Raw genomic sequence first — 25,028 nt, forward strand, 5'->3', positions numbered from 1 at the left:
GCTGGGCCTTACCAGTAGCCGAGGTAAGACACCCCCGTGCTGGCAGAGACCTGGGGGGCATCTACCATCTGTCCTCACGCCTGCTGGGAACCGTGAAGCCACACCACCCCTGCCCGGGGGCCCGCCCGCGGCCTTGCCCCTACCTGAGAGGGGTGGAGGTAGGGCTCCGGGGAGGCCAGGCTGGTCTGCACAGAGACGCTCTTCTCGAGCAGGACCTGGGGGAAGGCGAGCCTATCCAAGGCGCCCCTCTGCCAGTGCTTGCTCTCCTGCTGGGCCAGCGCCTCATCCTCGCTGAAGGCGCGCACCACAGGCCCAGGCATGGGCAGCGGCACGGCCCCGTCGCTCTCGTAGCCCGAGCCGTCCTGCTGTGAGTCCCAGCTGCCCCTCTGCTTCATGTGCAAGTGGGCCTGCTGCGCCTCCCAGGCCAGCCGGGCCTGAGCCAGGAAGGGCTCGGCCTCGCCCCGGGTCCCGTCCCCTTCACGCGCCTCGCCCTCTGCACGCTTTGTGGGCGCCAGGCTGGGGCTGCACAGGGGCCGCTCTTCCGTCAGGGGCTGCTGGCCGTGTGGGTCGCGGTCCCCGGGGCCCTCAGTGGGCAGGGCGCTGGGGCCGTGGCACGCAGAGGGGTTCCTGCTCTTCCTCTTGCGTGTGCTGGGAGAGCAGCCTGTCGAGGACATGGTGTCCTGCTGGCTGGACCAGGACATGGCATCGTCCTGGGCCTGGGGCAGTGGCACGGGCGGCTGGGCAGACCGCAGCTCGGGCCCCTCCATGCTGCTGTAGTCCCCGGACGTGACCCCCAGGCGCTGGTCGCGCAGCAGGCAGGGGCTGGGCTGCAGGGAGAGGGAACCGCCACCTGGGTGGGGCGCGTACTTGTGCCTCGGGCCCGCGCGCAGCTTGGGGCTGGAGCCGGCCTGCTCCACATACACCAGCTGGCGGACATACTCCTTGCCGGCCGGGCTGTACTCCAGGCTCAGGTAGCGCTCGGGGCACTTCTGCCTGGTGAGCACCAGCTGCTGGTAGGGCGACGCGGAGGCCTGCTTGGGCGGCTTGCGGCTGGGAGACCGCCGAGGCGAGCCAGCCTGATAGCCCCCACCAGCCTCAAACTGCACATCCATGGGGGGCTCGTCATAGATGGGGGCCTGGTACTCCACGGGGGGCTCTTCGTAGAGTGGGGGCTCGTAGGCATAACGCGGGGAGGACGGCTGAGAGTCGGTGGCGGGCTTGCGGGGCTGGGCCAGCAGTGGGGAGCAGCTCCCTCGCTCAGCCCTCTTCGGGAAGGGCGACGGCCTCCGCTCTGAGAAGAAGACAGGGCTGTCTGCGTCGGGGGTGAAGGTCTGTAGGCTGGGCGAGTGCTGTCCCCCGGAGGGTCTGCGGGAGCGACCCCTGGGCTGGCTGTCCAGGGGGTAGCCGTTGCCCTGGGGGGAGAGGAAGCTGGGCTCCCTGTCGGCAACTTTGATGAGCATGCGCTCCTTGGTGCCCGAGTTCCAGCGGAGCGAGGAGGTCCTGGTGGGGGCGGGGGGGGGCGGTGCAGTACAGGTTACCTGGGGAGGTCCTAGGGGGGCAGGTTGCCTGGGGAAGTCCTGGGGGGAACAGGTTACCCAGGGAGGTCTTGTGGGGGGCAGGTTACCTGGGGGAAGTCCCAGGGGAAACAGGTTACCGAGGAGAGGTGGAAATCGGATCCCTTTGCCAGCCTGGACCCATTACCCACCCGCTGACCTCATGAGTGTCTGACATCAGGGCCCAGAAGGCCTGGTCATTTCTCACTGTCCTCTTCACACCTGCCCCCCGGGGGCTGCAGGTCGTGGGGGCCTGGTGCCTACCGGGGCTCCCAGTAGCGAGCTGTGCACTCTTCATTGCTGAGGCCCTGACCTCTGGTCAGTGCAGACTAGAGTGAGCTGCCCTCTTGCCCTGGGAACTCCCCTCACACATTTCCCTGCGGCCTTCCCCTCTGGGGGCTCTCCTGATCCGGGAGCTTCCCCCAGACCCCAGCTGCTGCCCATGGCAATGCTCCCTGCCAGGGCCTCTATGTCTCTGCTCTCGTCCCACGCTAGAACCAGGCACAGAACTATTTCTGTAAGGCAGAGACAGGAGGGGGGCCTCCCAGAGGCCCCTCTGGCTTTGCAATCTATGAGTACTGCCCTGCAGGCCTCACTCCCGGGCTCAGCACCTGCCCGCGTTCCTACCAGGGGTGGCCAACACATCCCTTGTGCACCAGCATCTCAGGCCCTGGATTTCAACCACAGAGGCTCCTGTGAACTTCACAAAGGCTAACTGCCCTCCTCTGACTGCCCACACACACAATCGGCACTCTGCACCTGGAGAGAGACGATAAAACTGTCCCGCAGTTCCTGGGAAAGCCTGCATCAGGCTAAGGGAGAGCTGGGGAGCTGTGGGGCCCAAATCACGGCCCCGCCGCTGAGCGCGGGGGGCCACCCAAGACGCTCAGCCTCTTCTGAGCCTCACTTGCCTGGTGACACTGCCCCTGGGGATACATGGACTTGACCACCTGCCACATCCGCCCACTGAAGGTCTGCACCACGTCCCACAGCTGTACCAGCCACTATGGGCCGGACCAAGTCCCAGAGAGATGAGTGCGGCTCACCTCTGCCACCTGCTCCCTGACCCCAAAAGACTCCTGGCTGCTTTAAAGATTTTCCTTTTACATTTTAAAATTAATTAGTTAATTATTTGTTGGCCACGTTGGGTCTTCGTTGCTGTGCACAGCCTTTCTCTAGTTGCGGAGAACCGGGGCTACTCTTCATTGCGGTACGTGGGCTTCTCGTTGTGGTGGCTTCTCTCGTTGCGGAGCACGGGCTGTAGGCGCGCGGGCTCGGTTGTTGTGGCTCGTGGGCTCAGTAGCTGTGGCTCGTGAGCTCTAGAGCACAGGCTCAGTAGTTGTGGTGCACGGGCTTAGCTGCTGCGCGGCACGTGGGTTCTTCCCGGACCAGGGCTCGAACCCGTGTCCCCTGCATTGGCAGGCAGATTCTTAACTGCTGTGCCACCAGGGAAGTCTCTTTTTACATTTAGTATTTGGAACATGTGCTTCAGTTTTTGGGATTCACAGCACTTTTTCAATCTGTGGCCCTGATGTCTTTTATGATTTTTGGAAACCCTTGACCGTATCTTTTCAATATTACTTTTATCCCGTTTCCTCTCTCTCCTTTCCTGGGAATCAACTGCAATCCTCTTCATTGTGTTCCATATGGTTTCAAGTTGTATTCTGTATTTTCCATCCCCTGGCCTCTCCACACAGATGTGTTCTTCTGATCTACCTTCTAATTTACTAATTTTCGTTCTTATTTTTTTTAAAACATTAAAAAAACCTAAGTTTTATTTATTTATTTTTGGCTGCGTTGGGTCTTCGTTGTTGCGCGCAGACTTTCTCTAATTCCCTTGAGAGGGGGCTACTCTTCGTTGCGGTGCGCGGGCTTCTCATTGCTATGGCTTCTCTTGTTGTGGAGCACCAGCTCTAGGCGCGCAGGCTTCAGTTGTTGTGGCATGTGGGCTCAGTAGTTGTGGCTCATGGGCTGTAAAGCGGCAGGCTCAGTAGTTGTGGCGCACGGGCTTAGTTGCTCCGTGGCATGTGGGATCTTCCCAGACCAGGGCTCGAGCCCGTGTCCCCCTCATTGGCAGGCGGATTCTCAACCACTGCGCCACCAGGGAAGCCCCTAATTTACTAATTTTCTATTCAGCTGTGTTTAAACTGTTCTTATACCCATCTATTGAGTTCTTAGTTTTTATTACTATTTTTTTCAGTTCTAGAATATCTAATTCTTTTTTTTAAAGAGCACTTTTAGGTTCACAGCAAAATTGAGCAGAAAGTACAGCGATTTCCCATGTACCCCCTGCCCCAACTCATGCACAGCTTCCCCAGTTATCAACATCTCACCATCGACGGTATATTTGTTGTAACTGATGGACCAACACTGACACATTATAATCGACCACTTAGTTTACCTTAGGGTTCACTCGTGGTGTACATTCTATGGGTTTGGACAAATGGATAATGACTTGTATCCACCATTATAGTATCATACAGAGCATTTTCATTACCCTAAAACCCCCTGTGCTCTGTCTGTTCATCTCTCCCCCAACCCCCACCCCATCCCTGGCAACCACTGATCTTTTTATTGTCTCCATAGAAGCCAAATCTGAAGCCAAATCAATGAGCAAATCTTTGGCCTCTAAATAAGCCAATCTGAAAAGGTTACACACTACGATTCCAGAATGTCAGAGTCAGAATCACGCAATGTGCAGCCTTTTCAGGTTGGCTTTAGTTGATGTGCATTTAAGGTTCCTCCACGTCTATAGGTGTGGAGTGGTATCTCGCTGTTGTTTTAATTTGCATTTCCCTGATGAAAGATGATATGGAGCAGCTTTCATATGCTTATGTGCCATCGGTATATGTTCTCTGGTGAGGTGTCTGTTCAGGTGTTTGGCCCATTTTATTTTTATAAATTTACTTATTTATTTATTTATTTATGGCTGCATTGGCCCATTTTATTTTTTTTATTTATTCATTCATTCATTCATTTATGGCTGCACTGGCCTGTTTTATTTTATCTATTTGTTTATTTATGGCTGCATTGGGTCTTCACTGCTGCGCACAGGCGTTCTCTAGTTGCAGCAGGCAGGGGCTCCTCTTCACTGCAGTGCGCGGGCTGCTCATCGCGGTGGCTTCTCTTGCTGTGGAGCACGGGCTCTAGGCGCGCGGGCTTCAGTAGTTGTGGCACACGGGCTCAGTAGTTGTGGGTCACGGGCTCTAGAACACAGGCTCAGTAGCTGTGGTGCACGGGCTTAGTTGCTCCACGGCATGTGGGATCTTCCTGGACCAGGGCTCAAACCCGTGTCCCCTGCACTGGCAGGTGGATTCTTAACCAATGCACCACCAGTGAAGTCCTTTTGGCCCATTTTAAAATCAGGTTGTTTTCTTACTGCTGGGTTTTAAGAGTTCTTTGTATATTTCAGATAACAGTCCTTTATCATTTGTGTCTTTTGCAAACGTTTTCTCACAGTCTGTGGCTTGTCTGCTCATTCGCTGGACACTGTCTTTTGCAGAGCAGAATTGTTTTTTTTTTTTTGCGGTACGCGGGCCTCTCACTGCTGTGGCCTCTCCCGTTGCGGAGCACAGGCTCCGGACGCGCAGGCTCAGTGGCCATGGCTCACGGGCCCATCCGCTCCGCGGCACGTGGGATCCTCCCGGACCTGGGCACGAACCCGTGTCCCCTGCATCAGCAGGCAGATTCTCAACCACTGCGCCACCAGGGAAGCCCACACCCCACAAATTTTAAGTTGTGTTTTCATTTTTATTCAGTTCAAAATATTTTAAAATTTCTCTTGAGATTTCTTCTTTGACCCACGTGTTATTCAGAAGTGTGTTGTTTAACCTGCAAGTATTTGGGGGTTTTCCAGCTATCTTTCTGTTACTGATTTCTAGTTTAATTCCATTGTGGTCTGAGAGCAGATACTGTATTATTTATTTTCTTTTAAATTTGTTAAGCTGTGTTTTATGGCCTAGGATGTGATCTATCTTCACGAAATTATTTGATTTGGAAAAACTGCCATTTAATATCTTGTACAAATGAATCATATTTATTAAAGTGAGTGTCTGATAACTCCAAAATATAGATCTCTGGTGGGTCTGTTTCTACTATCTGTTTTTGTTTCTAATCAGTTCTGGCAATTTTAGACTGAAATTCTGGTGACTGTGTATGAAAAACTGTAGAAATAATTTGAGGCTCTGGTTTACTTTTGTTTCTAGCAGGCAGCTGGGATAAGGGCAGATCACCTGAATCCCATCTGGGACTGAGGTGACTGGAATTCGGGCGTCTATTCGAGGACTGGTCTACTTATGGCTCACCCTATGCCTTTGTGTAGCCTTTCAGGAGTCCCCGTAGAAACATGGAATGCTGCCAAGGTCCCCTCTGTGGCTCCTGAGGCGGTGACACGTGTGCTGGGCTGCACTGACTGCCAGACCTTGGCCACACGTCCTGGCTCCTCAGATGCCTGCAGGAATATTTGGTCTATCTTGTTCTTGTTGTACAGGCTGGTCTCAGTTAAGTGCATCCACCATCACAGAAAGGAGAAATCCCAAGCGTCTTAAGAAACCAGTTGTGTAGTCTGGGCCTCCGCCTTTGTCCTCTGACTGAGGCTGGGGCTTTCTGGATAAGACCATGAGTCCTAATTACTGGGCGTGGGTGAGGCAGGACTTAGAGAACCAGGGTCAGCATGTGCGATCAGGGTGAGAGTGGGTGAGAGTGAGAGGCCTCGGGCCGGGCAGCCTGCTCCAGCGTGACCAGGACCAAACCCTGCAGCCTGACCTCACCACCCAGGGGAGAAGTCAGACTGCAGCAGGGCTGCACTCCTGGTTGCCAGAGGCTGCTCCCGGCCTAACCCCCAGGCCAAGCAGGCAGAGCGTGTGCCCGGGGCCAGCAGACCCAGAGAGCCAGCTCTGGAGCCCGAGAGATCTGTGGCTGAACTCCAGGTCACTGCTCCCTGGCTGCAGGCTCTGTCGCAGTGTCCTCATCAGTTCCTAGGAGGATTAAACAACGTGATGCGCAGATGCGCGTACGATAAAGTCCTTAGCTCAGCACTGGCACAGAGGAAACACTCAGCGACTGGGAAGCCTTATTTTGCACATCTTTTCATTTCAGCCCTCAGCAGGAGGGACCCCACCCCTCTGCCGGGGGTGGGGGCTGTGGCTGCAGGATGAGGAGTGTGGGAGAGTGTGTCCTGTCGGGCAGAGTCCAGAGCACAGTCTACTCCGGGGCCCAGAGCGCTTCCATCGAGTCAGGGCAGAGGCGGGAACGGGGCAGCAGGAAGGAAGGTGCCCGGCAGACGGCACCCCTGGCTGAGGCCGGGTCACCCGCACAGGAGCCTCTGACTCCATCCCCAAGGCAGGCCCCGGGGTCACGGGCTCCCTGTCTTACGGGGAAACGAGGGCTGGCCTCAACCAGCCGCCCCCGCCCCACAGGCCGGCCCCCCGCAGCCCCGCAGCCTCGGGGGGGGGGCCCCCCACCGCGCCCCCTCTAGCCTCCTGCCCGCCCGCCGGCCCCTCTGTCTCCTCATGGCTCCCCAGACCAGGAGTCCCATGCTTCTCTCTCGACCCCTAATCCCCTGTCGGCTCTGCTAGGCACCCAGGCGAGAGACACCGCCCCACGCACGCCCCTGTCTCCCCAGAAGGCTTCCGGCCCACGAGGAGAGGCGGCCTGCCACGCCCACCCGGGGAAGTGCGGGAGCGGGTGGGCGGGGCCTCCGCTCAGCTCAGGGCAGTCGGTCGGTCAGTCGGTCAGTCGGCAGTTCTCCAAAGAAGGAGACGCCTCCTCAGGGAAGCGCTGCTCCACGTGCGGCACCCAGAACCCGGCCGGAGGGAGCGGCAGGGAAGCGGGGCTCGGAGGGAAGCCTCTGCCCGAGATGCGGGCGCGGCTCACGCGCAACGAGAGGAGACCACGTCAGAAAACCGGAGCCACGTGGCCCTCTGACCACCCCGCAAACCTCAGGCCCCTGACCTGGCCCGCGCCGGGCTGCACGGCCGCCGGCACACGGCCGCCCTCCTCAACAGTCTCCCTGTCCTTCCCGCTCTGTCTGGCCAAGGGAGCTGCTCTCACACCCGGCCCAGGTGGCGCCGGGACGGCAGGGCCAGGGCAGTGCCGGGCCACCACAGAGCAGGTGGCACGTGCATCCCGCAGGGCCCAGGGCCGTAACACGCAGCCGGCAAGAGCAGGACACACTGCACGGGAAGAAACACGTCCGGGGACCTGCCCTGCCCTGCCCTGGAGCCGGGGGTGAGGCCCTGCCCGTCAGCCACCGCACCCCTTTACCAAGGAGAACATGGGAGGCCACGAAACACACCTATGGACGCCACCACACCACTGGCCCCACGCAGGCTCCGACCCCACGTCAACGGCCCAGTCACCACGTGCACGCTCGACCTCTAAACTGAGCAGACTGCCCAAGGCCCCCCGCACCTTCAAATCCCTCCACAATACACATTAATTCTGCTGGCCTGTGCCGGGGGCACCCAGGCCACCGGGGGCCTAGCACCCGGCCCGGCCCCCCTCGGCCGCAGGGGAGGCGCTGCCTCCAGCCTGGACACACGAGCTGACAGGGATGGCCCCTGCCCAGACGGACAGCTGCTGTGCCCAGGGTCCTGAGAGCCGTATCCAGAAACCCCAATGCCCTGCAATGCCGACCCAGGGCCGAGGGAGGCGAGCCTCCTCCCTTCCCTTCGGCTGGCACCAGTCTTCCCCACGTGGCCCGGGACGCACTCCGATGTGTGGCCCGGAGGTCCCAGGGAGACCACATGCTGAAGAGCCCCCGAGGAGTCTGCCGGGGGCCGGGGCCAGTACCGCGGACTCAACAGCCCCCCAAACTGCGCGGTGACTGGCCGCTGCCCTGCGAGCCTGGGGCCACTTTGCCCTGGTGCTGGTGGCCCTGACGACCTCTCCTCACGTTCCACTGGCTGGGGCAGGGCCCTGCGTGCTGTGCACATGCAGCTGGTGGCTTCCTGCTGAGCCAAACTCGCCTCCAGCTCACCGAAGAGCTGCCAGGAAAACCACCCCCGGGTCAGGAGACAGGGCCAGGCCTGAGGCAGGGGCCCTACCTGCAGTGCAGAAGGTGGCCATCGGCGCTGTAATCCGGGTAAATTTCATAGTCCTTCTCAAGGAGACCTCCTGACGGTGAGGAACTGAAACGCAGCAAAATGAAAAGGACACGTGAACAAACACGAGACACCAAAAATAGCACGCCTTCCCTTCACTTTGCAGAACGCGGGTGCCGTCCTTCTAGTTTCTCATGCACAGCGCCTGCCCACAAAGCCGTAACCTCACATGGGCTGAGTATTTCTTGTGCCCTCACCACCCTTCCTGGGCGCCTGGAACGTGGCCCGGATTGAACGGACTGGAGGCCCACCGCCCTCCTACAGGGACAGCCCACTACAGCCCAGGTCCACCTCAGAGCTGGGGCTCTGGCCGATGAGCTGCGGCTGGGCCGGGTCTGGAACCCGAGGCAGGTGAGGCAGACACACTCCCGCTCCCACAGGGCTCACACTCCGGTGCAGTCCACCGCAGAACGAACCAGAACCTCAGGCTGCTGCAGGCCTAGACCGGAAACAGCTCCAGGGATGGCTCTCTGGGGGGGTGCGCCTGAGCTGTGGACAGGGAAGCGGGCCGGCAAGGGGGCTGAGCTGGGCATAGCCCGGAACAGGGAGAGGCCACTGTGCTGAGACGCAGCGGGTGGTGAGGAGGGGGACACAGAGGGGCTCGGGCCAGGCCACCAGGCCCCGTGGGCTAGCCACACCAGGAAGCCTACATGCCCCCCCCTTCAGGTCACGGGGCAGCTAACTACAGCCTGTGAGCCACCTGCAGCCTGCTGCCTGTTTTTGTATAGCAGGTGAGCTAAGAATGGTTTATATAGTAAAATTTTTGTGTGTGTGAAATGTGAAAACTACATGAGATTCAAATTCCAGTATCCGTCAGGAACACGACGTGGGAACACAGTCCCATTCTCTCATCTGCAACAGTGACGTGCGTGGCCACGGCAGAGACCACAGGAGGCGCTTGCATCACTCAGCGTGGCGCAGGCCCAGCGAGGCCGCTGCACCTCGTTGGCCTGAGTGCCACACGCATGGCCGACCCATGACATTTCACTGACGCCTTTACTACCCTGCCTACCCACAATGCCACACCGTGAAGAGAGTGGGCCTGTGCTGTTATGCCTTTCAGGCGCGGTGGCCATGCGGGCTCTTTGCTGCTGGGTCGGTAGGACACACAGCCCTGCTGGAAGCACTGCAATGTCCCAACGTGCACAACAGTCAGAGCCCGAAATGGAAATCTCATCGCAGCAGAATTACTTCACAAAATGAAAGTGAAAAAGACCCTTATACCGAGTAAGCTCCCGAGTGGCTCATTTGTTAGCCAAGCAAGGAGAGCAAGGAAGGCTGTTCACTGGTGATGAATTTATTAAATTGTGTTGACTGCAGCAGCTAGTTACGTGTCCAGAGAAAATAAACCTGCTTCAGACTATCAGCCTTTTGGCACGGACAGAGTCTTGAAGAGTCAAGGACAGTGAGAGCAGCACCAGCAGCCAAGGACCAGAGGGTCCCTGGGCTCTTGATGGCCGCACGTTCCCGACGCTGCTCTGCAGCTGCTACTTCACGCGAGCAGTCAACACCGAGTTTGAAGTGACTGAGGAACTGGCCTCTATGAATCATCTCTGTGGAGCAACTACAGCTGAAATTACTGCCAAAGAAGCTGAGCAAACACCTAATTCAGTCCAACCTGAAGTGGAATCTGCTAAGATGTGTTAACAACTGATCGTGCTAAAACACGCGTGTCAGAAGAGGCTCAGCTGGGAACCCACAAGGCCCGCACAAGGTGGGTGTTTAAGGTACGCACCGTACCCTTCACTGGCCGGTGCTCTGCGGAACACACCAAACCCATCACGAGCCCTGAGACAGCAGCATCGGCTGAGAACTTCCTCTGCTCTCTCCTGGACTTTGCCATCACCAGTTCCATGGATTTTTGTCAGAAATAGAGGCGAAACATCCCGACTTGACCTACTACACAACAGTTTAACAGCTTGAAAGGGGAAAGTTTTACTGCAGTTTTTTAAACAACTCACGACCTAGACTGAAATTTTCTGTTTGAGAAAAACCTCTACTCGACCACTATCATCAAACATTGAATATGAGGTTTTTTTTCAGATTTGAGAATGTTTCTCAATGAACTCAACCTAAGATTGTGAGGCAAACAGAACTTATATGAGATCCCAAGACTGCGGTGGAGTCGCGCTGACGACAGTGAATGTCTGAATCACAAATAATATCAGAGGCTGTTTTATCATCTCCTTCCCGTGCCGCAAAAATGAAAACAAGGTGCAACATCTCCACCCCCACACAGTTTTGCAGCAGATGCATTTTCTGAGCTCAAACTACTGGTGACCCTCAGAGGTGCTGCAGGGTTAGTCCCAGACCACTACAATAAAGCCAGTCACATGAACGTTCTAGTATCTCAGTGCAAACAAAAGTTATGTTTTCACTATACTGTAGTCCATGCAATAGCCACCTGGGTTTTCTGAGGAATCTGAACTCTAGAACTTAAATGATAGAAGAAAAGCCCACAACTAGCTAAGATGCTCTTAAATACAAAGAGGAGACAGGGCTGCTTCCTAGCACACACGAGGCTTGGGTGGTGCCGAAAAAGCAGACTGATGGCGCTACAGGGAGAGAAGGTGGCGTGTGGCGCGGGTGGGCCTGGGAGGAGACGGAACGAGGATCCTTCTGGCCACACACGAAGGTGGCACCAGGCAGACCTAGGCCTCCACGTGGAAGAGAAAACTATAAAGTTAACACAAGACATATAAGCGAATACCTCTGGGCCTAGGCCAAGAAAGAACTTTCTAAGCAAAACATTAAAAACAAACCACGGGCTTCCCTGGTGGCGCAGTGGTTAAGAATCCACCTGCCAATGCAGGGGACACGGGTTCGAGCCCTGGTCCAGGAAGATCCCACATGCCGCGGAGCAACTAAGCCCGTGCGCCACAACTACTGAGCCTGCGCTCTAGAGCCCGTGAGCCACAACTACTGAGCCTGCACACCGCAACTACTGAAGCCTGCGCACCTAGAGCCTGTGCTCCGCAACAAGAGAAGCCGCTGCAGCGAGAAGCCCATGCACCGCAACGAAGAGTAGTCCCCGCTCACCTCGCCGCAACTTGAGAAACCCGTGCATAGCAACGAAGACCCAACGCGGCCAAAAATAAATAAACAAATTTATTATTAAAAAAAAAAAGAAAAAGAAAACAAACCATAAGGCGAAAATAATGGCAAATTTGGTTGCGTCAAAATCAAGGACACCAGGGACCAGTCAGCAGGCACGCCGGGGGCACTGGTGAGGAGCTGAGCCCTGGGGTCCATGAGGGCTCCTGCAAACTGAACAGTCAGCCAGCAGCTCCAGAAAAAAGTGTGCAAGAGGCAGAAGCAGCTGATTCACATCTGCGAGATTCTGCCTGACCAGATCGGCTGGGTAAGCCCGGTCCAGGGCCGCCCTGCCGGTCACTCACCCCAAACGCTCCCACCCGGGCCCCGGGCACAGAGGAGGAGGTGCAGGGCTGCCCCCGGCTGCAGGGTGCACGCAGCTTAAGAGCAGCGTCCTGCGGCGGGGAGCACAGCCCACAGCCCCCCGTGCACAGGAACACGCTGGGCGGTGGACGCACGCGTGGAGCAGTTTGGGGGCGACGCAGGAAGAAGGATGACAGGGAGAGCCTGGGCCTAGAGGATACGAGGATGGTAAAGCACATCCTCTCGCCGTATCAGGGATCCCCAGGAAGCACCCCCGCAACCATCCCGCCAGATCAAGGACAGGTGCTGGAATGGGTGAAGCATGACCCTCGCCCTACAGGTTACTGAGGAGAAACACACCGAAAGCACATGGGAAAGGACTGCCGTTCAGAGGCAGATACCAACCACGGAGAAACTGGCCGATGCTACTTGCAAAGCACACTTCAAGGCAAACAAGATCAGCAGGTAAACAACGTTAACGACAAAGGAAAAACGCATCAGGACACCTAACTGCAAATCTATGTGCAGCCGGTCCACAACTTCCGCACACAGGCAGCAGCAATGCGAGACGGGAAGGAGGGACAGACCAATTCCACCGTCTGCGGAGACTTTACCTCTCAGAATCGATAGATCAGGTAAACAAAAAATTAGTAAGAAACTCAACGGGCACAATTAACAGATCTGACCTAACAAACACACAGAGAACCCTAGACCTAACAGAGAACAGAAATTTTTGAAGTAGTCCTGAAATCATGTATAAAAATTCAGGATTTAGGCTACAAAGCAAGTCTCCAAAAAAAATCATGCTTTCTGGCCAAAATGAAATTAAGTTCACAATCAAGAACAAGAATGGAGAGTAACCTACAGTTTTGGAAATTAAGACATTTCTAAATTACAAATGAGGCAAAAAGGAAATCATAATTAAAAGCAGAAAATATTTTAAATTGAACAGTGAAAATTCTACATACCAAGAGTTGTGTAATAAAAGTAAAGCAGTATGCGGAGAGAAGCATGACTTCAAAAGTTCATTTCAGAAGAAACAGTGAAAACAGATGAGTTAAGTTTCCAACAGTAAGTTAGTAAAAGATTGAGAAGAAAGCGTCCAATAAATAGAAGAGCGGTGATACAAAAGAGGCTCTTGAGAGCTGGAGCAGGCTCTCTGAGAAGACCGAGCGCGTGGAGACCCCCCAGGAACCTGCGCAAGGCACAGCAACAGGGGCAAAGGGCCTGTGTGGACAAACGTCCACGAAGGAAGGGGCACCCGGGGAGCCTATGCCAATGTGTCTGTGACTTAGATCAGCAGGCCTCCAGAAAATAGGATGTCAGGAAGTAAACACCTGAACATTCCTGCAAGCAGTAAAGAAAAGGAATCAGTAGTCAAAACTCCATCCACACAGATCACAGGCCTGGCTGGTGAGCAAGTGCTCTTTGCCAGACACTCTAGGAACAGACAATGTTTCAGGGGAAACACTCCCACTGTGGATAAAAAAACCAGGATACACAGAACAAGGAGAAAAGTATAGGCCATTTTCACTTATCAACATGGAAAAAAATCCTAAATAAAATATTTGCAACCTGAATCTATTTTAAAAATTACACCGAGTATCCCAGGAACACATGAAATCGATGATTGTTTAAAAATGCCGACTGTTGGGCTTCCCTGGTGGCGCAGTGGTTGAGAATCCGCCTGCCGATGCAGGAGACACGGGTTCGTGCCCTGGTCCGGGAAGATCCCACATGCCGCGGAGCAACTAAGCCCGTGAGCCATGGCCGCTGGGCCTGCGCGTCCGGAGCCTGTGCTCCGCAATGGGAGAGGCCACAACAGTGAGAGGCCCGCATACCGCAAAAAAAAAAAAAAAAAAATGCCGACTGTAGTAGTGCCTGGGGCTGCTGAAACCAGCACCACAAAGTGGGCATCTTAGAAGAACAGACATTCACCCTCTCACAGTCCTGGAGGCTGGAAGCCCAGGATCAAAGTGCCAACAGGGCCGGCTCCTCCTGGATGCTTGGAGGGAGTCTGTTCAGGCCCCCATCCGGTTTCCAGTGCGGCCAGCCATCCTTGGTGTCCCTCGGCTTGTGGCCCCAGGGCTCCTGCCTCTGCCTCGGACGTCAGGGTATCGTCCTGTGCATCTGTCTTCTTGCAAGGACGCTAGTCCTGTGGGACTAGGGCCCTGCCCACTCCAGGGTGGCCCCATCTCAGCTTAACTAATGATGTCTGCAGCAGCCCTATTTCTCAGTAAGGCCACATTCACAGGTGCTGAGAATTAGGACTTCAGCATATCTTTGGGGGGACAAAATTCAACCCACAATAGACTCAGAAAACGTACTGGATAAGGTTCCGCATCCATTCATGCTAAAAAGCCTAATAACAGAAAGGGATGCCGCAGCCCGGTGGACGGTGTTACACGGCCAGCAGGCCAGCAGTCTGGGCACAGGGACAAGCGCTCCCTGGCTCAGCCTCGTTGTGAAAGTTCTGACCAGCTTGGGACAGCTGGCCAGCGTCACAGGCAACCCAGGAGACAGACGGGGCCTCTACTGAAACTAACGAGAGCTCAACAAAAGTGTAAAAACAGGACCGACAAATAAAAATTCATGTCTGTATACCAGTAACGATCGTATGACTTTATATGGCACCTAAAAATAAACCTTAAAAAATACGCGAGTCCTTTGTGGAAAAAAGTGTAAAATGCACCACCTTTACCTATGGGATAAGGTGACATAATCAAGGTGCCTACTCCCCAGAAATCCGACACAATTCTAATCCACGTCCGAACAGGGCTTCTGGTGGGAACCTGATCCCAAGCCAACCCCATGATCCGAGTCACCACGCCGCATCCAGGACACTTTTGGAAAGACGACGCTCCCACCCACAGAGAGCGGCCATGGGTGCTGGACACGCTGGTCAACAGAATCCTAAAGAGCCCAGTCCCTTCACCTGACTGCAAGGACGAGCCAGCACCCATCACAACCCAAGGCAAACGGGAGGGTGTCTGAGCCCAAAGGCTGTCAGATCTGCTGGACAGGAGGAAGCAGCCAGCCTGAGCTCCATGAGGACACCAGGAGGGCGGAAGGCTGCTTTTAAAACTCACCCGTTGGCTTCCTCCTTGGGGCTCATCCCGGGCTCTGGCTCCTGAGGACAACTCCAAAACAGCCTATCAGCCCGCTCGGGCCCACGTGCCCAGGCCTCAGGCTCTGGCCCAAGCCCAGTGTGTGTCCAGCACCCTCGCTGACCTGCCCCAAGGCGTGTCCAGCTCCCCATGCTGTGCAGGAGCGGCACAGCCAGTCTCGAGTCCCAGCGCATCCGACTCTGCCTGTCTGCCCCCCGCACCCTCGGCACACGATGCCACCGTCCCTGGCCTGGCACGTCATTCTCCAAGGAGCAAAGGGACCCACCGTGTGAGTCGGCTGTCAACTGCTTGGTGATTTCCACTGTCCCGAAGTGGAAACCCAGCCTGCCCAGCCCCTTTCCCGCCACCCTGTCCCTGCCCAGCCTCCAATTCCAGATCCTCCCTGGCTTCTTTCTGGTAACTTCCAGTCTGTTTGGTTTTCGCCAGGGCACATGTCATCCGGCCATTCCTTCTGGACTTGGTCCCTTGAGTGCTGGGCCCTGGGCTCGACTCTGGTGCCTGGGACAGGGTCTGCTGGGAGCCAGCTCTGGGGTACAGGCACTCAGGGTGCAGCCTCTGGGGAATGGGCACTTGGGGTTCAGGCTCTGGGGAATGGGCACGTGGGGTGGGCCACCAGAGCGGGGGGGAGACATCCGGATGGGCGAGGCCAGCAGGAGGTGTGAGCCCCCACTGTTCACCAGTCCAGGAGGGAAAAAAGTCACGTCTGCATACGGCCACGGCGGTGGCTGCACAGGGCAGACACTTCCTGGGCTCTGCCTCGCTGCCGACCACCTCAGTCCTTCCTTTGTAAACCGGGGCTGACGCCCTCACCTCCCTCCTAGGATGCTGGCGAGACCCGTCAAGCTTGGGCGGGGGTGCATTGGTGCCAGGTGGTACGGATCCCCGCGGATCTGCACCCCGAGAACGACAGGCTGGTCCACCTGGGAAAGGCACCCCCTCCTCACACGTACTCTGCGGGGCCGGCTCTGGGGTCCCGAAGCCACGCTCGCACTTGCCCCGGCGGAAAGAGCCAAGCAATTTCACAGGGAGCCAGGAAACCTCCAGCCCCAGGCAGGCAGGTCCAGAGAGCAGAGCTGAGCAGCGCTCGCTGCCGGGCTCCGCCCCTGGCGGGGGCAGGGGAGCACGGCCCTTCCTCCCTGCACAGGGTCCCACCCCGAGGCGGCGGGCTGCTGCGGTCCGGTCCCCGTGGCCCCTGCCCGCCTCGCGTCCGGCCCGGCCTCACCTGCCGCTCTCCTCCTTCACCGCCCCGAGCACGGCCTGCCGGCTGGATCGCCCCACAGTCTCCGGCACCTTGTCGCCGGCATCCAGCTCGGGCTCCAGGGACGAGCTGGTGCTGCCATCATGGCTGACGCCGCTGCCTCTCCCAGGGCTGTTCTCAGCCGAGGCTCTGGGGGACTCGGTGTTCTGCTTCAGGGTCTGCAGCTTGGCCAGGGGGATGATGTCGCAGTCCTGCGGCCGGTGCCACACCGTGCGCTGGGTGGTGGCGTTGTAGTAGTAGAAGCGCGACGTGTTGGGGTCGAAGAGCTCCCACCACTGGTTCTCGCTGGTGCGCTTGATGCGTACGCCGGCCGGCGGGTCCCACACGCACTCGCCCGTGACCAGGTTGGCGTACATGCGCTCGCGCGTGCGCGGCTCGATAATCTCCACCCACTCCAGCCTGGGGAGAGGGACGGCAGCGTTAGGGTGCGAATATCCTGCCCATCGGGCCACCCGCCCCGCGTCCCGTGTCTGTGGAACGGCTCATCCAGCACCAGGCCCGTCCTCGTATCGGCCAGCCTCAAAAGCAAGACATCTTGTCACTTATAAAACCGACTCATACCTAAATGCCATCCACTTCTGATTTTCTGCATGCTCCTTAGGGCCCAGCCCTGGGAGTGGTGGGGACCTGACAGCTGGCCCCACATTAGGGAGGCCCTGGGTTCCGGCTCCCTGTCCTCAGAGGGCCTGGGCCACGCGCACTGCCCGCACTCCTCCCGGCCAGGCGCCAGGTCCCTACAGGATGCCCTTGGCTGCTCTCAGCAGCAGCCACTGCAGGCCACCACCACCCGTCCACCTGCAGCAGAAGCGGACTCCACCATCACTGTGATGCCCCAGTCAAAGGCGCAGATGGTTCCCCCCAGAGGTCCCCGGGCACCCCCCACCCCAAGGAGAGGGCTTCCATCCACATGAGGCCTTTTTTTTTTAAGGAGTGTAAATTAAAGCTATTCAGAACGAGGCAATTATAATGCCGATGTGTTTGATATCAGGGTGTGCTCCCGCTGACAAGTAGCATTTTTTATTCTGCTTCCAAGTTCCAACGAACAACAATCTTTTAAGTGCCAAGGACTGCTCTGCAGTGTGGATGCACCGTGTCCACTGTTCCTGGACTCTGTGATGGGCCTGGTCCTCACCACCACTGGGATGGTCAGGAGCTTCCAGGGGTTCGGAGAGAAGGGGAGGCACCCTGCTCCCTGCCCTCTGCCGCAGGCCCAGCGTTTCACTCGGGAGCACTGGTGGGCTTTGGCAGAGGGTTGAGGGGGCAGCCCTTCTCTGAGGACCTCAGAGAACCTTCTCTGAAGACCTCATCCTTCTCTGGGTACCTCATCCCTACTCTTTGACGTGCTCAGGGTGGGGAGGAGAGAAGGCACAGTCCTGCAGGGCGATGAGACACACAGACACACACAGACACACATAGACACACACAGACACACACACACACACCCCCCCCTCTGTAGCAGAACGGGCAAGCGACTTTGAAACCATCTTGGACATATTATCAGTCGCACAAACGAGTCAGTGCACCGAGGCTCTTGGAAACAGGGCCCCCCTGGAGGAGGGCAGGACTGTGGTACAGGAGTGGCAAGAAAGCACCCCCAGAAGAGGCCCGGGACTGGAGACGTCCACGCGAACTCAGCGTCTCTAGTTCCTTTGCTTAAAGGGACACATGTATCGCAGGAGCCACGAGCACACGCGCTGGTGCCTAGATCCTAGTCTTCCCTTGGGGAACAGGGCCCCTCAGACAAACAGCTGACGGGGGCTGGGGGGGAGGCAGCACAGGATGCGCCTGGCGCCCAGGGAAGCCACCAGGAATCACAGGGGCCAGCCTGGAGGAGCCTCACCGGCCCACCTGGTACAGCAGAGCACCAAGTCACTAAGCGCGGATAAAGGAGAAACCACGTAAAACAGAACGGATCTGTGATCCCACGCTGAGAGGGACCCACAAGAGAGCACAGCAATGGGGAGAAGGGGCTCTAGCTCCCGGGGGCGGGGGGGCACCGGCCGGCCACTGTGGACCGGGCGCCGGGGCTGGGAAGCCGTCCAGCTCCGCACCCACGCCGGGAAGGCCCAGGTCAAGGAAGAAACGGTGGAAGCCCCGCAACTGGCGAGAAGCACGGCAGCAGGTGGGCAGCAGGTGGCCGTGAACTGCAGAAGCACACGCTCTGCTCAGAAGTCATCAGAGAAACAAAACCGAGGGCTCTATCTTAACAAGGGCGGCTTCCCTGAACAAATGTCTATGTCGCAAAAGGCAGAGAAAGGAAGTGGGACTCTTCCAGGTTACGAAACACAAAGGAGATGTGCAGCAGACTCGGGGTAGGTGGTGCTGGAGGGGCCGGAAACGCCAGGAAGCACGGCAAGGAGCCAGCGGCCAAAGCCGGACCGGGCGGCACAGGAGGCGGGTGCCTCCCATCGCACAGATTGACGCACGGCGCCTCCTGTCCTGGGAGATGTGAGCAAACACAAGGCCGGCTGTGCGCGCCCCCCCAGAAGACTCCGAACAGTGCTGTTTGTGGAAGGAGCAGTGGCCGCGCGGCGGCACAGAGAGTGAATCTGGGTAAGGGGACCTGACGCTCAGAGCACTCTTCCTGTTCGTGCAACTTGTGGAATTATTCCCCGATAAAGCCACAAATTAGAAAAATGCAAGCGATCACCTGTGGCCGCCTGCCTCGGCGTGGATGCCCAGAGGGCGCCTAAGGGGCTGGACCCAGCTGAGGGCTGGCAGGGTGTCCACTGCCCAAGGAGAAGCCCTCCCTGCTCCGCAGCCCATTGGCAACAGGAGGTGGGGCCCCCCAGGGATGCCAGATTCAGAAGGCAGCACACAGCGCCTCGTGGAGGAGAGTGGGGCCAGGCCGCGTAAGCAGGCAGGACAGCACTGACGAGCCGACGAAAGGTCTCCTGCTCCGCTGGCCCCCCAGGTAAGTCAGCCTCCTTACCTCGTGCTAGCTCCTGAAATCCGAGACTCCTGCAGGCCGGCGTGACGGCTCTCGCATTCGTAGTCCTGTGTCTGGGACATCGCAGCCTCTTCCTGAGGACCCAGGTGGACGGAGGTCAGCAGGTCAGTGGGACGCCCTCAGCATCAGCCGGGAAGGCACCTCCCTGAGAGCAGAAGCCACATTATTACGCCTTTGGGTTTGGGGAACCAGTAACTCCCAACCTAGCCCCTCATGGCCCGGGTCGCCGGCAAGAACGAGGCACACTCGTGCCTGAGCTGGTTTCTGAGCTTCCTGCGCCCGACCCTGAACCCCAGCCGGGATCCGGCCCCTGCCCAGCCCCCGCGGAGGGCATCCAGACCCCCTTGCCAGCTGGCCCTAGGCAAGCTGCCTGCCCCCTCTGACAGCAGTGTTCTTGCCTGGTAAACAGGGACAGCCCTACCCACCTGGAGCTATCGTGTCCACAAGTGAGAGGCACACGGCACGCCCTCGACTGGGCAACACTCAAGGGTGACCTATGCACACGCAAGGCCCCCAGATTTAGGACAGAGGGGGCTGTTCAAACACGGTGCGGCATTGACACAATTTACACATGGGAAACAATGAACCTCGACCCCTACCTCATCCAGTACATTAAACTCAATACTAGGTAAACCGATGGTCTGAACATTGAAAGTAAGACAGTAAGACTTTTAGAAAAAATGTAGAAGAAAATCTTTGTGGTTTGAGAGTAGGTGCACATAATCAGACACAAAAAGCCACTAACCACAAAAGAAATGTTAACAAATTGGACTATAATATTAAGAACTTCTGCTTATAAATTTTTACCATTATGAATATTACTCAGCCATAAAAAAGAATGAAATAAGGCCACTTGCAGCAACATGGATGGACCTAGAGGTTTTCATACTAAGCGAAGTAAGTCAGAAAGACAAATACCATATGATATTACTTGTATGTGGAATCTAAAATACGACACAAATGAACTTATTTACAAAACAGAAGCAGACTCACAGACACAGAGAACAGACTTGTGCTGGCAAAGGGGGTGGGGTGGGGAGGGAAGGACTGGGAGTTTGGGATGGGCAGATGCAAACTAGTGTATAATGAACGGATAAACAACAAGGTCCTACTGTGCAGCACGGGAACTACACTCGATATCCTGTGATGAACCGTAATGGAAAAGAATATCTACATGTACAACTGAATCGCTTTGCTGTACAGCAGAAATTAACACAACATTGTAAATCAACTGTACTTCCATAAAATTGTTTAAAATAAATTTTTTCCATCACAAGAAAAAAGACAAATCCAGGGTAGGAGATATTTGATGCATGGAATATGTGTAATGCATTACATACATGTGTGCACATTATCTGATCTGACAAAGGACTATTTCCAGAACATACAGAACATTCCTAGAAATAAACAAGAAAAAAACATAATCAGTAGAAAAAAGGACAAAAGACTTGAAAGCACACGTAACAACAACACAAACCTAAATGACTAATAAACACACAGAAGTGCACCCCCCTCATCAGTCATGGGGAAATGCTAATTAAAAGCATAATGGGGGCTTCCCTGGTGGCGCAGTGGTTGAGAGTCCGCCTGCCGATGCAGGGGTCACGGGTTCGTGCCCTGGTCCGGGAAGATCCCACATGCCGCGGAGCGGCTAAGCCCGGGAGCCATGGCCGCTGGGCCTGCGCGTCCGGAGCCTGTGCTCCGCAACGGGAGAGGCCACAACGGTGAGAGGCCCGCATACCGCAAAAAAAAAAAAAAAAAAAAAAAAAAAAGCATAATGGGACGCTAGCGTGCCCACCCGAATGGAAAAGAAAACCTGTCCCAAGCTGGCAAGAGTGTGGAGGCTCACCGGCTGCAGGACGCAGGTTAACACCCTCCAACCGGGTTGGCGGCACCTCCTAGGCTGCACATACCCCGAGGCCCCGTCATCCACGGCTGCCGCTTCCAGCGACAGGGGCCGGCAGAGGCCACGTGGCCGCTCACCAAGACCTGCACGTGGCATTCCCGGCAGCCGCAACGGGAAACTGCCAAACGTCCATCACAGCAGAAATGGCACGCGGGAGTTGCCCCCGACCACCTGGGTGTGGCTCCCGGGGGCTGAGAGACAGGAGCCTGACACGCTGGAGTCACCAGCGATTCCTCTGCGTAAGTTCAACATCAGGCACACGAACCTCTGCGGGCATGCATCAGAAGCAGCCGCCTCTATGCCGGGTAGTGACAGGTGGGCCCAAGGGGCGGGGCCACCGTTGAGCATGTGTTGGTTTATAAAAGCTCTCAGAGGGACTTCCCTGGTGGTCCAGTGGTAAAGAATCCGCCTTCCAATGCAGGGGATGCAGGTTCGATTCCTGGTCAGGGAACTAAGATCCCACATGCCATGGGGCCACTGAGCTTGCACGCCTCAACTAGAGAGCCTGCATGCTGCAAACTACAGAGCCCACGCACTCTGGAACCCACGCGCCCCAAGGACGGAGCCCACGTGCCCTGGAGCCCGCGTGCCACAACTAGAGAAGAGAAAAACCTGCATGCCACAACTAGAGAAGAGAGAAGCCTGTGCGCTGCAACGGAAGATCCCGCGTGCCGCAACTAAGACCCGATGCAGCCAAAAATAAATAAATAAATTTTTTTTAAAAAGCTCCCGGAGTTCCACGCCATCGCTTTCACACCGTTTTGGACACAAGCCTCACTTCAGCTAAGCGTCCGAAGGGCGGGCAGCGGCATCGCAGGGTTTGCCTTCGTCCCAGCCGCCGGCGGGACGAGGCCCTCTCGGGAGGAGGCCGGTCCACAGCTCCTGTCTGTGCGGACCAAGTGGCGCTAAAACAGGTTCAGGGCACGAGGTGGGGACACAGCCAGCCAGGGGCCCAGGGGCAAGGGACGCTGCCGGCCAATCAGACACTTTCTCTAAGGCCCAGAAGGACTGTGACGCCCCATGTCCCACCCGAGTCCACTCAGTTCCCGGGCTGGAGAACAGGCTCCCAGCTGCCTCCTTCCTACCACTGGAACGTCCACACAACTACCAGGAATGCTTAAGACTGCCAGGAATGCCATTTTTAAAAAATGAAACAAGTCTTCCTAATTGTCTAAGAGAAAACAGGTGAGGGCTTCCCTGGTGGCGCAGTGGTTGGAAGTCCGCCTGCCGATGCAGGGGACACGGGTTCGTGACCCGGTCCGGGAAGATCCCACGTGCCGCGGAGCGACTGGGCCCGTGAGCCATGGCCGCTGAGCCCGCGCGTCCGGAGCCCGTGCTCTGCAACAGGAGAGGCCACAGCAGTGAGAGGCCCGCCTACCGCAAAAAAAAAAACCCCAAAAATAGGTGACCTTCTTGTATGGCTTCAACATTAAACAAACAAAAAATTAAAACAGCACTGTTAGTGAACTTTTGGAAAAAGTAAAAGGTACCTACCATAACCTGAGAGCAACTCAAATCAATGTCTTCAACCTGTGCACCTCCTTCCACTCATCTGCCATCCTTCCCCGCTGGTTGAGAGCAGCAGGGCTACCACCTCCAGTGCACCTGGCTGCCCTCCTCGTTTCAGTGCCAGCTAAGGCATCACCTACTCCAGAAAGCCTTCTCCAATCTGGGATAGACGCCTCATCTTGGCGACCCGAACGCCCTGGGTCTGAAATCAGGTAGTGTTGGCCCTCCAACTTTGCTCTTCATTTTTGAAGTTGTTTTAATTATTCTAGGTCCTCTGCATTTCCATATGAATTTCAGAATCAGCTTCTCAGTTTCTCCAGAATAGGTTGCTATGATTTTGCTTGCAGTTGCACTGAATCTACCCATCAACATGAAGAAAACTAACATTGTAACAATTCTGAGTCTTCAAATCTGTCAACAGGGCATATCTCTCCATTAGGTACTAGTTTCTCTCAGCAATGTTTTGTAGGTTTCTTTTAGTGCAGAGATCTTGTACATATTTAGTCAAATTTACCTGTATTTCATATTTTTGACACTAACAAAATATAAAACAATTTCCAATTGTTCGTTACTAGTACAGAAGTATATCATTTGGTTTTGCATATTGGTAACCTTACTAAACTCACTCATTAGCTCTAATTGTGCCCTCCCTTTCAAAAATTTCATTAGAACTTCTACATAGATGATCATGTCAATGGTGAACACAGACAAATTTTACTTCTTCCTTTCCAATATGGATCGTTTTCTTGTTCTTCCTTCCCTGCCCTGGCTAGAACCTCCGCTAAGATGCTGACTAGGATCGGTAGGAGCAGACACAGTTGCCTCATTCCTGATCTCAGGCGAAACAGACAGTGTCTCACTTAAGTATGATGTTAGACTTCCCTGGTGGCACAGTGATTAAGAATCCGCCTGCCAACGCAGAGGACACGGGTTCTAGCCCTGGTCCGGGAAGATCCCACATGCCGCGGAGCAGCTAAGCCCATGCGCCACAACTACTGAGCCTGTGCTTTAGAGCCCGTGCGCCACAACTACTGAAGCCCGCACGCCTAGAGCCTGTGGTCCACCACGAGAAGCCCGCACACAGTAACGAAGAGTAGCCCCCACTCTCTACAACTAGAGAAAAGCCCACGTGCAGCAATGATGACCCAACGCAGCCAAAAATAAAACTTATTAATTTATTTTTTTAAAAGTATGATGTTAACTGCAGATGTTTCATAAATGTCCTGTGTTGGGTTGAAGAAATTTCCTTGAATTCCTACTTTGCAGAGCTTTTAAAAAATCAGAAATGGATGTTGGATTTTGTAAATCGTTTTTACCATGTCTATTGAAATGATCACGATTTTTCTTTTTTGGTTTCAGAATAGTTGAATTCCATTGATTAACTTTCTAATGTTAAACCAACCCTGTCTGTATTCCTTGGACAAATCCCAATTGGTCAGGATATATTATCACTTTTATATATTGTTGTATCACGTATATATATTGCATATATTATATATTGTTAACAAAATAAAATTTTCCTGTTTTGTTTTTTTTGCAGTACGCGGGCCTCTCACTGTTGTGGCCCCTCCCGCCGCGGAGCACAGGCTCCGGACGCGCAGGCTCCGCGGCCATGGCTCACGGGCCCAGCCGCTCCGCGGCACGTGGGATCCTCCCGGACCGGGGCACGAACCCGTGTGCCCTGCATCGGCAGGCGGACTCTCAAACCACTGCGCCACCAGGGAAGCCCAACAAAATAAAATTTTGTTAAGAATTTCTGCGTCTGTGTTCATATGGAAGATTAGTCTGTACTTTATTCTTCTTGTGATGTCTGTCTGGTTTTGGTATCAAGATAATACTGGCAAAATAAAACGATTTGAGAAGTATTCCCTCCTCTCAATTTTCTGGGAGAATCTGTGCAGCATTGCTATTATTTCTTCCTCAAATGTTTGGTAGAATACACCAGTGAAGCCATCTGGGCATTTTTTTGAGTGAGCTTCAGTGGGTTTTGTCTTTCAATGAGTTTGCCCCCTTCATATAAGTTGTCGAATTTATTGGCATAAAGTTGTTATAGTATTCCTATATTGTCTTTTTAAGATCAATAGAATCTGTAGTGATGCCATCTCTTTTGTTCCCGATATAGGTAATTTATGTCTTTTCACTCTTTTACCTAATCAGTTAGGTCAAAAGCTTGTCAATTTTATTGACCTTGTTTAAAAAAAGACAGTTTTTCACTTTATCAGTTT

General features: G+C 55.3%; 1 protein-coding gene across 9 annotated transcripts in view; it reads right to left on the reverse strand.

The window, feature by feature from the left end:
* Positions 1 to 25,028, reverse strand: part of ARHGAP39 (Rho GTPase activating protein 39) — a 78,994-nt gene that overhangs the window by 14,870 nt on the left and 39,096 nt on the right. For 8 of the 9 annotated variants that reach the window (XM_067017664.1, XM_067017665.1, XM_059043228.2 and 5 more), the window contains 4 exons: positions 19,371 to 19,533; positions 16,403 to 16,837; positions 8,600 to 8,683; positions 144 to 1,500 (listed from right to left, as the gene is read on the reverse strand). In XM_067017664.1, coding sequence (XP_066873765.1) covers positions 144 to 1,500; positions 8,600 to 8,683; positions 16,403 to 16,837; positions 19,371 to 19,450 — 1,956 coding nt within the window. In that variant the 5' untranslated portion in view covers positions 19,451 to 19,533. Of the gene's footprint in view, positions 1 to 143; positions 1,501 to 8,599; positions 8,684 to 16,402; positions 16,838 to 19,370; positions 19,534 to 21,237; positions 21,258 to 25,028 lie in introns of those variants that run through there. The other variant, XM_067017667.1, reaches the window with a different exon arrangement.

Source organism: Kogia breviceps, chromosome 17 (assembly GCF_026419965.1).
Source record: "Kogia breviceps isolate mKogBre1 chromosome 17, mKogBre1 haplotype 1, whole genome shotgun sequence".
Classification (NCBI taxonomy): Eukaryota; Metazoa; Chordata; class Mammalia; order Artiodactyla; family Physeteridae; genus Kogia; species Kogia breviceps.